At 50.6% G+C, this 14740-nt stretch overlaps 1 protein-coding gene across 6 annotated transcripts in view; it reads right to left on the bottom strand.

Annotated features, from left to right (window-relative positions):
- Positions 1-14740, bottom strand: part of PLCG2 (phospholipase C gamma 2) — a 162693-nt gene that overhangs the window by 98163 nt on the left and 49790 nt on the right. For all 6 annotated transcript variants that reach the window (XR_009692296.1, XM_061138170.1, XM_061138171.1 and 3 more), the window contains one exon: positions 274-417. Coding sequence is in view for 5 of the 6 variants with exons in the window: in XM_061138170.1 (XP_060994153.1) it covers positions 274-417 (144 nt within the window). In the remaining variant the exon portion in view is untranslated. The remainder of the gene's footprint in view (positions 1-273; positions 418-14740) is intronic.

Raw genomic sequence — 14740 nt, 5'->3', positions numbered from 1 at the left:
AGCCAAACAGGCCCTTAACATAATCCTTTCAACATCCCCATGAGGTCAGCATGAGGACCAACTGGGTCCTGTGTTACAACTCAGTAAACTGTAGCTCAGAGAGGCGGAGTCACTTACTCAAAGCCACACAGCTACAAAGGGGCAGGATCAGGATTCAGAACCGTGATGCAAACACGCATTAGCGGGGGGACGGGCTGAGCATCCCGCTGGAGAACACTCTCTCGGGAGGAAACCCAGGCCCAGGGAGGGGACGCGCACACGGTGGGCACCCACCTGCCAGGCTGAGCGTGCTGAGCACAAACTGGGTGCCGTAGAGGATGGTGAAGCAGCACTCGTCCTTCTGGCGGACCGCTTTCGCGCGCTCGAAATCCTTGGAGTTCTTCCCTGGCCGGATCTCCTTTATCTCCATGATGTCCACTGAAGGAAAAGTAACAGCAGCCGGTCAGAAGCCGGACGTCACTCCCTCTGAGGCTGCCGCCATGTGCCTGCACCCCAGAGACACCCCACCCAGCTCTTCACTGCACAGGGTGAAGACAAGCTTGACCAGCCCCAGGCCCTGCCCGTCCACAGCTGTGTGTGCAAATAATAAAACGCGTGCGGTTCTCAGGAGCTCAGGGCTGGGAGACCTTTGTACAGCCATGCTGCGAGTCACTCATCGTGTCTGACTCTTCACGACCCTATGGACTGTAGTGTAGTCCGCCAAGCTCCTCTGTCCATGGGATTCTCCAGGCAAGAATACTGGAGTGGGTTGCCATCCCCTTCTCCAGGGGATCTCCCCATCCCAGGGATTGAACCCAGGTCTCCCACACTGCAGGCAGATTCTTTACCGTCTGAGTCACCGGGGAAGCCCTAGATGACAGAAAAAGAGGAAATTCATCCTCCCCAGAACCCCGGCCACAGGACTCTGACTTTCTCCTGGGCAAAGGTCAGGACGGCCCCTGACTCAAAGGTGAGCCCTTCCCCTCACAGGATGGCCATTTGTTGCAAGATGGACCCCCCCCCCCATCTCAGGATGTCCAGTGAACTAAGGAGTGTCACAAAGAGACAAGTCCTTCCATCGTTTCCTCCTTTTCTTCTGTCAGAAAAGTACCTTTTCCTGGGATGGACCCACTTCCCACGCCTGAGATGAAGGTGCTCCACTCCCCTCCCACCATAACAGGCCAAAGGAGGGGCCCAGGGTCCCAGAAATGACCAAGGCATCCCACCTCTTGGTCAGGATTCAGAGAGGAGCACACGGCCTAAGCTGGGCCCGCCAGCATCCTCCTGGGACTTACTTGGCCAAAGCCACTCATCACATTTCTCCTGCTGCTGCTGCTGCAGGCTGACAAAACATGAGTCGAGGGGTGGCCGGGTCCACACTGCTGGGCACGTGGAAAGCAAAATGACTCAGTCCCAATGCACTATCGAACTCCTGGGTCCGTTTGGGCCTGAAGCCTCATCTGCATTGGAACACGCTATCTATGTGACCTAATCGATTCTCTTTTTTGCCTTGGTGAGGGGGAAATTTCTGTCGCATGCAACCGTAAGAATCCTGAGACATACACCTCCAGTATTGCACTGAACAGAGAAACAGGAAAGAGAGGTATTCCTGGATATGAGAGGGTAGGAAGGAGACCTCAGCTTTGACTTGGAGTCCAAGAAGCAAACAGACCCATGTGAACCAGAGCATCTCAGAGTCAGAGTTGAAGCAGCAGGAAAGGTTCACAGCTGTTCACATGTAACCGCAGAATGAGGTATGTGCGTGCTCAGTCATGTCCGACTCTTTGCGACCCCATGGACTATAGCCCACCAGGCTCCTCTGTCCATGGGATTCTCCACGCAAGAACACTAAAGTGGGTTGCCATTTCCTCCTCCAGGGGATCATCCTGACCCAGGGACTGAACCTGAATCTCTTGCATCTCCTGCATTGGAAGGTGGATTCTCCACCACCAGCACTACCTGAAACGGTATAATTTCATTCTTTTTTTATGGCTGAGTTGTCAGGCCATCATAAATTTTCATCATTTTTTATATGGACTCAATTTTGGTTTCTTTTGTTTCAGTGTATAGTTTTAGGGAATTTTATCACATGTACAGACTCATGTAGCCACCACCACACACAGAGAGCAGAAGAGGGGAGATACTTAAATTAGGGGAGGAAGCGGGTGGAATGAACTAAAGGCTTCCACTCTCTTACCATGGATCTAGCCAGACTGGAAACAGTTTGGGGGACAAGAGTCCTGAAGCGAAGAGAAACAACTTTAAATAAACAGCATTTGTTCTGCACTCTGTGTGTGGTGGTGGTTACACAAGTCTATACATGTGATAAAATTCCTTAAAACTATCCACCGAAACAAAAACAAATCAAAACTGAGTCCACATAAAAAAAAATGATGAAAACTCATTATGGCCTGACCACTCAGCCATAAAATAGAACGAAATTATACCATTTGCAGCAACTTGGATGCAACCCGAGATTACCACAGTAAGGGGAGTAAATCACAGAGAGAAAGATAAACACTTCATGGTATCACTTACATGGGCTTTCTCGGTAACTCGGTGGTAAAGAATCGACCATCTACGCAGGAGACACTGCACAGTTTGATCCCTGGGCTGGGAAGATCCCCTCGAGGAGGAAATGGCAACCCACTCCAGGATTCTTGCCTGGGAAATCCCACGGACAGAGGAGCCTGGTGGGCTACAGTCCAGGAGGGTTGCAAAGAGTCACACACGACTGAGCGATGGGGCACACACACATCACAAATTTGTGCAATCAAAAATATGACACAAGCGAACCTGTCTATGAGCCAGAAACAGAATCAGGGACATAAGAGGACAGCCTGGGTTGCCAATGGAGGCGGGTGTGAGAGGGAGTTGCAGTGGGAGCTTGGGATTAGCAGATGCAAACTGGTATATACGGAATGAATAAACGACGAGGCCCAACTGCAGAGTATCCTGTGATAAGTCATAATGAAAAATAATGTATATATGTGTGTAAATGAGTCACTCTGCTGTACAGTGTAACTGACATAACAGTGTAACTCAATTATACTTCAATAAAAAAAAATTAAAAAAAAACTAATTATGGTCTGCAGTTTAATAACATTTTACCAGCGTCAATTTCCTGGGTTTGATAACTATGGTTATGAAAAATGTTATCATGGGGGGAAATTACAAGAATGGCACACAGAAACTTCGTATTATTTGAATCTATACTTGTTTCAAGCCAAAAAAAAGTTTTTGAGACACTTAGCAATTATGAATGGTCCTATTACTGGGGGGGGTCTCTAAACCTTGCAGGGTAGGGAGGTATAATCCCACCCTTCATCCAGCCCTGAAACCGGGGAATCTTATCTTTTCTTCTTATCCTCATTCCTCAAAAGCCAACAACAAAACACAAAGAGACTTTGTGTGCGCTCAGACGCACCGCCTTCTGAGAGGTCAGACCAGCGGTGCTGATCTACCTGCTTTAGCAGTTATCTGGGAACGTCTAAGCTAGTAAGGTCTGTTCTCAGAAACCACTCACCCACCCAGCCAGTCAAGAGTCTAGCAACTTTAAGTAAATACTCTTTTTTCCCCCCTAGTTATTCTAGCAATGATTATCCGACCATTCTCTTTCCCCATAAAATATTGCTAAGAGGGAATTTCTGAATTGGCCTACTGTGAGCTTTTTTCCTTACAGCAAAATTATAATAAACATATGACTGTTAAAAGGGGAAGGGGACAGGACTTCCCTGGTGGTCCAGTGGTTAAGAATCAGCCTTCCAATGCAGAGGGCACTGGTTCGATCCCCGGTCAGGGAACTAAGATCCCACATGCCTTGCGGTGTGGCCGAATAAATACTTTTTTAAAAAAGAGGAAGGGGAGAGTGACAGGGACGTGGGGACAGACCTCGAGATGGGACACAGTGGGAGTCCGAGGGAGACAGGCACGCACAGATATGCACACACACAAACAGGGTAAACTGGGGTCAGGGACAACCAGACACGAAGAGAAGACAAGCTCCCCAGATGAGGAGGCAGAGAGACACGACCACGCAAAGAGAGAAAGAGAGGCTTCCCTGGTGGGCCAGCAGTTAAGAATCTGCCTTCCAACGCAGAGGGCACTGGTTCGATCCCTGCTCCGGGAACAAAGATCCCACACATCACGGAGCAACGAAGCCTGTGCCCTCCAGAGCTCGCGCACCACAACCACGGAGTTTACGGGGCTGCGGCAAAGAGCCCACGTGCCGCAGCAAAGAGCCCACGTGCCGCAACTGAGACCCAGACAGATAAACGTGTTTTTAAAAGACAGGGAAAACAGGAAATGGGAAGAGAATGAAATACAGCAGCTACTCTGACGACATAAACAGCCCCGATGACCCCTACACCACCGCCCCTCACTTCAATGCAAGCGAGCACCCTTTGGAGGCCAGCCCTGTCCCAGAAGAGGGCTGCAGGTGTCCACCCTCATCGGCAGGACTGGACACCTCCATGACGTCACCCTGACTGCTCCCCTCTTTCCATGCCCAGATAAGTCCTGGCCTATTCATCATACTTCCAGTAAGACCATGCTTTCTCTGCTGGAGCCTCCCTTTCATTATCAAAAGTCAGCTGACTATTGGTGTGAGTGTATTTCTGGTCTCTCTCTTCTGTCCCGTGGATCTGTTGTTTCCCTGACTGTCCTGATAACTAGGACTTTACTGTCAGTCTCAGAGTGAGGCTGCAACCCCCTCTGACTTTGTCCTTCAACACTGCATCGGCTGTCCCAGGTGTCTTGCCTCTCTATATGAACTTGAGGATCAGACTGTCAATATCTACAGAAGAACCTGCTAGGATACTGATGGAGACTGTGTTGACTACACTCGGTTACAGAGAACTGACATATCGAGTCTTTCTATCCATGAAGGTAGAGTATTGATTCATCACGCCTTGTCAGCCAGACAATCCCCTGACTGTACACAGTCCTGGCCCCCAGCCATCTTAAAGACACAGATTTCAACCATGAGAAAACAAGTCCAACCAATGATAATCACGTACAACTCACACACAGCACACACCATAATGCCAAGCATGCGGCCAGTGCTTTGCCGAGTCATTGGCTGGTTCCCTGGAAAGCTCCTCACCAGCACCACCTGCAATTCAGGCGCATCTGTTTACTGCCCATCCTCTCTCTCCTCCAAGCCCCAGCAGGACAAGAGTCGTGTCCGTCCTGCGCACACCTGGAGCCTCACAGCCTGGCTTGGAGCAGAGACTCAGACTGCCGCGCAACAAACGAGGTTTCCCAGGTGGTTTGGCTTGGCTTCCCCCAGAAGCAGATTCTGAGACCGTGATTTGAGCACATGCAGTTCACCCAGGAGTGGATGCCAGGAAACACCAGCAGAGGCACGGGGAAGCAAGGCAGTTGCTATGTTATCAAGCTGGTACCCCAGGGGCACTGGGGGCTGACCCCACGGGGATTAGGAGCCCCTTAAAGGCTGCCCCATGGAGGAGGGAGGGAGCTGGGGTATTTATCCCCCAACTTCCACCTGCTATTGGTCGAGGACTGCTTCTGGAGGCCCTAACCCCCCTCCCAGGCCTTGGGGAGAGGGCTGCAGCGTTCACAGCAAGTGCCTTCAACAAGCAGCAGTGACCATCTAGCATGAGGGTCAGCCCACAGCACCCTCTGCTGTATCAGCTTTTCAATCCGGTAGTTTCTGTGCTATGTGTGCTCAGCCGCTAAATCATGTCCGATTCCTCGCAACCCCATGGACTGTAGCCCGCCAGGCTCCTCTGTCCATGGAATTCTCCAGGCAAGAATACTGGAGCGAGTTGCCATTTCCTTCTCCAGGGGATCTTCCCGACCCAGGGACTGACCCTGACTCTTCTAAGTCCCCTGTAGATTCTTTACCACTGAGCAGCCTGGGAAGCCCCGTAGTTCTGTGCTACCCTCGCGGAACTCGGGGATCAGATGGCATCAAAGTTGCAGCGTCTCCAGTTCAGGCAGAACACTGGGGGATGTGGACAGGCCCCAGTTATTAACAAGAACAGCGTCCCTGGGCTCCCCGAGTGGAGCTGCTGCGTGGAGACAGGACGAGAGGTTACTACTTCCATACATTCTGCAGCCCTGAAGGTGTCCTGGAACTACAGAAAGCAGTGCACTCTCTCACTCAATCTCTTCAAAAATAACAGCTTTATTAAGATATAGCTCAGGACTTCCCGGGCGGTGGAGCGGTTAAGAATCCTGCCGACGCAAGGCACAGGAGTTGGACCCCTGGTCTGGGAAGGTTCCCCACGCCGCAGGGCAACTAGGACCGAGCGCCGGAACCACCGAGCCCGCGTGCTGCAGCTACTGAGGACCGCACACCCAGAGCCTGCGCGCGGCCAGAGAAGCCTGCACACGGAGAAGCCCGCGCACCACACGGGAGGGGGCCCGCTCACGGCAAGGAAGACCCAGTACAAACAGAAACAAACGAGTTTTTTAAAGGAATATAGTTCCCATGCCATAGCTACAGTGCCCATGCCATCCACTTGGAGCAAACACTTCAGTGGCTTCTAGCAGATTCTCAGACTCGCGCAGCCACCGGAGTCAATGCTAGAACGTTTTCATCTCCATGAAAAGCAGCCCATACCCTTCTGTCTCCACACTCCCGCTCAGCCCCACCAGCCCCTGGAAACCACTCATCCACTTTCAGTCTACACACAGTTGCCCATTCTGGACGTTTCATATAAACAGAATCACAGGATACACGGTCTTCTTTCTGGGTCTGGCTCTTCCATTCACTTGGCAGGACATCTCCGTGGTCCTTCTGTGTTGCCGCACGTGTCGTTTTTATGAATGAATGACATTCCATCATATGATGGAATGATCTAACCATTTATCCACTGTAGGGTATTAGGGTTGTTTCCACGTTTGGGCTATTGTAAATACTACAGTTCTGAACATTCTCATGCAGGTTTCTGTTTGAACACCTGTTTTCAGTTATCTTGGGTTTCTGGTAGGAGCGGAAACTGGTCCCCTATTGTTTACACTCTCAGGGCTGCAAGTGGGATGGTGACATGCCCCCTACACACCACAAGGCTGACCAGCCGCCCACCCGGCGCAGCAGTGGTTCATACGTAGGGGGACAGTCACCTGTTTGCATGGGCTTGTGGCCGAGACTCCGCGAACCACCACCACCTCCTTCAAAACAGTCACCGCCACTGCCAGGCATTCTGGGCGAGCAGGGGCCGCCTCCAGAGACACAGGGGTGCCCACTGTCTGGCCACCCCTTGAATACCAGGAGCCCCAGGAAGGAAATCCCTGACCAGTGGGAGTGGCTTTCTATTGGTAATCTGCAAAGGCTGATTCTTAAAGAGAAAGAAATCCCAGACCACCTGACCTGCCTCCTGAGAAATCTGTATGCAGGTCAGGAAGCAACAGTTAGAACTGGACGTGGAACAACAGACTGGTTCCAAATAGAGAAAGGAGTATGTCAAGGCTGTATATTTGTCACCCTGCTTATTTAACTTACATGCAGAGTACATCCTGAGAAATGCTGGGCTGGATGAAGCACAAGCTGGAATCAAGATTGCCAGGAGAAATATCAATAACCTCAGATATGCAGATGACACCACCCTTATGGCAGAAAGCAAAGAACTAAAGAGCCTCTTGATGAAAGTGAAAGAGGAGAGTAAAAAAGTTGGCTTAAAACTCAACATTCAGAAAGCTAAGATCATGGCATCTGGTCCCATCACTTCATGGAAAATAGATGGGGAAACAGTAGAAACAGTGTCAGGCTTTATTTTTCTGGGTTCCAAAATCACTGCAGATGGTGACTGCAGCCATGAAATTAGGAGATGCTTACTCCTTGGAAGGAAAGTTATGACCAACCTAGACAGCATATTAAAAAGCAGAGACATTACTTTGCCAACAAAGGTCCATCTTGTCAAGGCTATGGTTTTTCCAGTAGTCATGTATGGATGTGAGAGTTGGACTACAAAGAAAACTGAGTGCCAAAGAATTGATGCTTTTGAACTGTGGTGTTGGAGAAGACTCTTGGGAGTCCCTTGGACTGCAAGGAGATCCAACCAGTCCATCCTAGAGGAGATCAGTCCTGAGTGTTCATTGGAAGGACTGATTCTGAAGCTGAAACTCCAATACTTTGGCCACCTGCGAAGAACTGACTCATCTGAAAAGACCCTGATTCTGGGAAAGATTGAAGGCAGAAGGAGAAGGGGATGACATAGGATGAGATGGTTGGATGGCACCACCGACTCAATGGACATGAGCTTGAGTAAACTCCGTGAACTGGTGACGGACAGGGAGGCCTGGTGTGCTAAGGTCCATGGGGTCACAAAGAGTCAGACACAACTGAGCGACTGAACTGAACTGACTGAAGAGGTTGCAGGAGCCCTTTGGGTATTTTTGTTGACATGCCCAGCACTTGATCTTACATCACACAGGGCAGCGGGGCACCTTCCTTATTGAAGGGTTGTCCCACTCACTTAGGGGTGCAAGACTTAGGTGGGTAACGCTGGCTACACTCGGCTAGGTTAACCCCAAAGCACCTTTCTGACCGACCTGCCACTGGGAATAAAACCCCAGTGCTGGGAATGCAAACCCACATGTTCCCGAGGGTTTCCCAGGTGTGGGAGACTTGTGTGTGGATCCACATGTATGTATACCCATGGGCATGCACATACTGTATACAGGTGCCTATTGCTATTCCAATGCTCACATGAGTATCTACTCTAAGACTCAGGTGCTGGGAAAGACTGAGGGTAAGAGAAGAAGGGGGCGACAGACAATGAGATGGATGGATGGCATCACCGACTCAATGGACATGCGTTTGAGCAAACTCCAGGAGATGGTGAAGGACAGGGAAGCCTGGCGTGCTGCAGTCCGTGGGGTCGCAAAGACTTAAGAATGACTTAAGAGACTGAACAACAAGTTACCATTTTTCACCTGAAATTCACCACCTGGACCACACACAGCTGCTCTAGGAAAGTCACGAGCAGGCACCTGTGGAAATATCAGTGCGTATCAGTCTGCCTTGGAGAGGAACACGTCCAGTGCTGTTGGTGGTAAAAATCGTCATGCAGCAAAGCTAGTGTCCTGCCACCCTAGTCCATCTCAGGTGTTTACTTCTGGCAAGCCAACTACCAACCAGACTGCAATTTAGATACTCTCTTTAGTATTTGTAACAGGTGATTTCACTGTAGTTTCTATTAAGCTACAAAGTAGTTACACAACAGAAACAAAAAATCAAAATTCAGGACCAATACTGTACAGCATCATATACACGGGTAATAACGTCATCAAAGCATCAAATCATTAGCTGTTTGTTGCTGTCAATGCTCTATATTCTTGCAGAAATATTGGATGGGCTGGTTCCTAGGTGCTTAAGGGTGTTAAGCAATACTGTGGAAATGGGTTGGGTTTCTTCCGAGCTGTTGGTAATGCACCACCACTTGTATTCATGTAATAGGACATAACACAAGACTCTCCATTGCGTCTTCAGGGATGCGCGAGGCTCAGCTAAGGATGTGTGTGCATCTGTGTGTAAAAGTGTGAGAAGAGGTTCAAAAAGAAAGAGGTTCCCACCAAGTTGCTGACAGTAGGGGTGACTCACAGGGAGGGTGATGGGCGGTGGCTGGGGGACCTTGACCTGTGTGGGCGGGAGTTTTGGCCAAGGGCTCAGGCAGAGCACAGACTCGACCACCGAGTGGGCTCCGGGGGCTGGGGCCCGGGCCGGCGGGGCTCGTGTGGTCAGGCTCCGCAGCCGCGCTTCCGGCTTGAAGAAGCGAGACGACACAGCCACAGGGCGAGGTCTGCACAGCCCCCTTCCCGGCATCACCCCGGGTCTCCCCACGGCCAGCCACCACTACTCACCCATCACCTGCAGGCGCGCGCTTGGGGTTTCTGTGCCCCGCGTCGGTTGCCCCAGGACCCTGTTTCTCGGCTCCTGTTTCCTTCCTCCTCTCACTCTTGACTCTGGGCCGCTCTCAGGCTGCCCCCACGCCTGGCACCTCCTCATGCACCCGCCTGGCCTCCTCCCCATCTCCTCGCCCAACCTCAGGTGGCACCACCTGCCAACGAGCTTAACAAAACACCTTCAGGGAAGCTCCAGGTATAACCGAGGGGAAAGGAGACAGACCAGGCTCGGGCACCTCCCTGCACATGCCCACCGTCCCCCTTTCCATCTTTCAGTCATTCAACCAACCGGGTGGGGAGCAAGCAGTCTGCTGAGTGCCAGGGAGGGAGCTGACAGGCACGGTCCCCGTCCCCGGAAGCTCTGAGGCTGGAAGTGGGGACAGACCCTGAGCAGATTTGCACGTAAACCTCCCACCGAGCTAAACATCGCAAAGCAACAAGATCAAGTCTACACAGGGGCTTCGGCCCAGCAAGGGGAAGGAAGGCTACTCGAGGCTGTGTGCATCCCGGCTGGGTTCTGCAGGCTGCAGTTATCCTGTGAGGGGGTTAAGGGGGAAGCCCTGGGAGGAGTCTGCACTACAGAGACCCCGGTTCCAAGCCCAGCTCTGCTTCCCAACGACACCTGGGAACCTGGGCGAGTCACCTCCCTTCTCCCTTCAGCTGCACGCACAGTGCTAAGAGCAGCGCCCTCCCTGAGCTGCTCTGCAAACGAGATGAAACGGCAGTCAGTGAACACTGCGGTGGCCCCCGGGAGGTCTCAGAGTCGGGTTAGCTGAGCTGTCGGGATGAACACTCCTCCACAGCATCTCTCAGCAACACCTTCACCACCGCTGGTGGTTTCGCTCTGTCTCAGTGAAGGACCCTGCTTTAAAAAGCCAAAGGGCACGGGGTTACTTTGATAAATAACTGAGATGCACCACGGAACACACAGATACAGGAGGTGCCCATGGGGGCACAGGAAGAGTCCAACTCCACAAAAATCGAGGAGACACAGCTTCAAGTTGCATGCTGTCGTCCCCAGCTATGCACAAGTTCCTTTATTCTGACTTGACGTCTACTTTCTCATAGGTGCAATGGGGAAATAACATCCATCCCATAGGTAGATATGCCTGAAAGAACTTGGTAAAATGTCAAAAAGGTGAGTTTTTGATATTAAAGATTATTTTAGGATCTTCCCTGGTACAGTCCAGTGGCTAAGACTCTGCACTCCCAATGTCAGGGAGCCCAGGTTCAATCCCTGGTCGAGGAACTAGAGTCCACGTGCTGCAACTAAGACCCATCACAGCCAAATAAATAAATATTCAAAAATTATTTTAAAGGCTAGAGATGGGGAGTGAGGGGGGCTGCTCTCATCTTCCTTGTTGAGGAAAGCAACACGAAATGGATGAGACTGTGCTGACACCCAGCTGAGGACATCTGCCTCCTGCTTCCACGCAGAGACTTTTGCAGAAAAACGACAAACATTGAGCTGCTCCTGGAAGGCTCTGCATCGATGCAGGAATGTTTGAAGAGCCAATTTAGGGGTGTGTAAGAGTTTGAAGTGATCCTGGAGAAACTGACCAGCCTTCTCTTACCCTCGGGGACTCCCTCTCCCCCAGAGAGGAGGGAACGCTCTCCAACAGGAGAGTCTGGGTTAAGGAACCTGGCTTGCCCAGCTCAGGCTGCTTATCCAGCTCTGGTCCAGCCTACCCCCTAGGAACCACACGCCCGGCCCCACTCCCTGTGGCTTGGAGTGGGCATCCAACTGTGCCCAGGGTGAGCAGGTCAGGGGTCAGAGAGCAGCGCTAAACCAGACTCTCGGGGCAGCTCAAACACAGAGCAAATCTTCTCATAGCCCGCGATGAGTGACCTGGGTCTCTGTTCTGCATCGTGTTCAAACTCAGGAGAAGATGACAGAAAGAGAAGCCTTGTGAACTGGCCAGCCAAAACATCAAACACAGTTCTTTAAGTATTCATCGTTTTAGAGTCACTTAAATTTGATGTTTCCTCCCTCCTGCTGAAAACAAAACGAGAATGATCCTACGCGTCTGATGTGGGAGATGACTTTAACAGGACCTACATTCTTTTTATGTCTTAATTGTGATGTGTATTTTTCCAATTCATACTGAAACACATCTAGCAGCCTCTAAACTGTGAGCTCAAAGTTCCTTCTATACACATTTAAGTTTAAAAAAGTTGATTTTAAAATATGTATCAGGTATAGAAAACAGGTGGTATGCAGATACAACAAAAATCATTAAGGCATTAAAAGAAAGGACTCACTCATTTATGCATGCGTGGCCTAATAAAATTTTAATTTGCTTTGCTTTATACCCAGTACTGGGGCTTCCTTGGTGGTCCAGTGGTTAAGTATTTGCCTTCCAATGCAGGGAGTGGGGATTCATCCCTGGCCAGGAAGCGAAGATCCCACATGGCCAAAAAAGCCACATCAAGCAACAGAAGCAATACTGTAACAAACTCAATGAGGACTTTAAAAGTGGCCCACGTCAGAAAGAGCCCTAGATAAGCCCAGTACTGTGGGTCAAAATTGCACAGAAGGCCCTCACTGGACTGACCAAGTGCGGTCTGGAGTCTTTTGGAACCCTGTGTGTTTCTGACACTATTTCTCAAATGCCATCTGATTTTCAGCTCAGTAAAGTCTGCCATATGGCATGGTGCTGGTACCATTTGTCTACTATTTATCTTTAAATCAACTTGCCTTTTCATCTGAGTATTCTGAGTTTATGTCTCAGTGAAGTCGCTCAGTTGTGCCCGACTCTTTGTGACCCCTAACAGGCTCCTCTGTCCATGGGAGTTTCCAGGCAAGAGTGCTGGAGTGGATTGCCATTTCCCTCTCCAGGGGATCTTCCCGACCCAGGGATTAAATCCAAGTCTCCTGTATTGGCAGGCAGATTCTTTACCACTGAGCCACCTGGGAAGCCCTTGTATATCATAGGAATTGTGAAATAATGCAGTCAGTAGAAATGGGACAATATTATTAAAATTCAGCCTACAAAAAGTTGATGCCAAAGCAAACCTTTGGGTGCTTCTGAGTTACAAGAGGACAGAGCAGTTATTAGAGGGCGTGAGGCCAAGTTCACCGCACTCAGGCTCACAGAAGGACACAGAAGCACAGCAGCGGTCACTTCCCGGGGACAGTGGCCAGAGCTGGACATGTGTAAATCTGAGCTCATGCTCACCTCGCTTGCATTTCTCCCATAGCTAAGTTATAGCTTACTGAAGAAAACTTACGCCTTTCAAAGTGAGATGTGTCAAAATTTTAGAAATGGAGGTGGGTGTGGTTATTAAGAGGGATGCTGATGGTAATGAACTTCGGGATCTTGACTGTGGTGGGGGATGCAGGATCTATCCATGGGATAAAACTGCACAGAATGAACAGATAAATGCACACAGAGCATAAGGAAAACTGGGGGACTTCTCTGGTGGTCCTGTGGCTAAGACTCTGTGCTCCTGATGCAGGGGGCCCAGGTTTGATCCCTGGTCCAAGAACTAGATCCCACATGCCACAACTAAGACCCAGCACAGCCAAATAAATAAATATTAAAAGTAAAAGGGAAACCGGGGACATCTGAGTAAGACAGGCCGAGGACTGATCGGGGCCAGCAAACTGGCTGTGATGTCACATTACAACCTTGCAAGATGTTATTAGTACTGGCGAAAACTGAGCACAGTCCACATACAGACGATCCTCGAAGACCTCAATAAAATTTTCAGTTAAAAATACAGAGTAATAAGAAAGAAACAAACCAACCGTCCTAGTACCGTACAGATGTTCTCCTTGATGTGCTCAGAAAGACCAGAAAAGAGCTTTGGAGGGAATGGTGTTTCCAGCACTGGCTCCCGTCCCTGGGGCCTGAGTCAGTCTCCCGGGGGGGCACTGGGGACAGCATCCCTTACCCCTCCCTATGGACCGCTCCTCCCTCCACCAGGATCCATACTATTTCTAGCCGGACCACAAATAGACACACATGGGGCTGCCTGATAACCAGTCACAAACCCAGAGGAAGTGGCCTGCAGGGGGCCCGTGACGGGGCCCAGCCTGGGGGCCCGCTCATTCTGCAGAGGTCGAGGACGGCTGCCAAGAAGACAATTTCAATGAATGTCCGGGAGGAGCCTGAGCACTCAGCACCGAGCACTCAGCGTGAACTCCCCTGTGACAACAGCCTCTCATCCCATGACCCCTCCCTGACTTCAGTCCAACCAGTGTGCGTGCATGCTCAGTTGCTCCGTCATGTCCGACCCTTTGCGACCCCGTGGGCTGTAGCCCTTCAGGCTCCTCTGTCCAGGGGCTCAGCCAGGCAGCATGACACATAAACACATGCTCATCCTTTGTGTCAGACGGTTCTTTTCTCATCATTTTTTTTTTTAAACAGGAAAAGAAAGGTTCTGAGAATACACAACTATCTCGACTTTGACCACTGTGTGTAGAGAAAATTCTCGAGGTGGATTGATGTTGAAGCCTCCGATGGAAAATGCTGGCCCTCATCTTTCTACCAGGGACCTCTTGGCTTCAGTGGAAATCCAACAGGCACAAAAGGACAGGAAAGCCACATTCATAGAAACGCCAAGTACGGCCGGCCAGGCACCACACCAGAGACTCTGACATGCACATGAGACCAGAGATCGTCATCTGTGTTCCAAAGATGGGGAAACTAAGACAGAGATTCATGACTTTCTAAGGCTACCACCAGGCTTCCCAGGTGGCCCAGTGGTAAAGAACCCACTTGCCGAGCAGGAGATGTAGGTTTGATTCCTGGGTTGGGAAGATCCCCCGTAGGAGGGCATGGCAACCCACTCCAGTATTCTTGCCTGGAGAATCCCATGGACAGAGGAGCCTGGTGGGCTATAGTCCACCGGATCGCACAGAGTCAGACACGACTGAGCGACC

Source organism: Dama dama, chromosome 4, assembly GCF_033118175.1.
Source record: "Dama dama isolate Ldn47 chromosome 4, ASM3311817v1, whole genome shotgun sequence".
Classification (NCBI taxonomy): Eukaryota; Metazoa; Chordata; class Mammalia; order Artiodactyla; family Cervidae; genus Dama; species Dama dama.
Note: the sequence above shows the minus strand (reverse complement) of the source record. Positions and strands in the feature narration are given on the sequence as shown.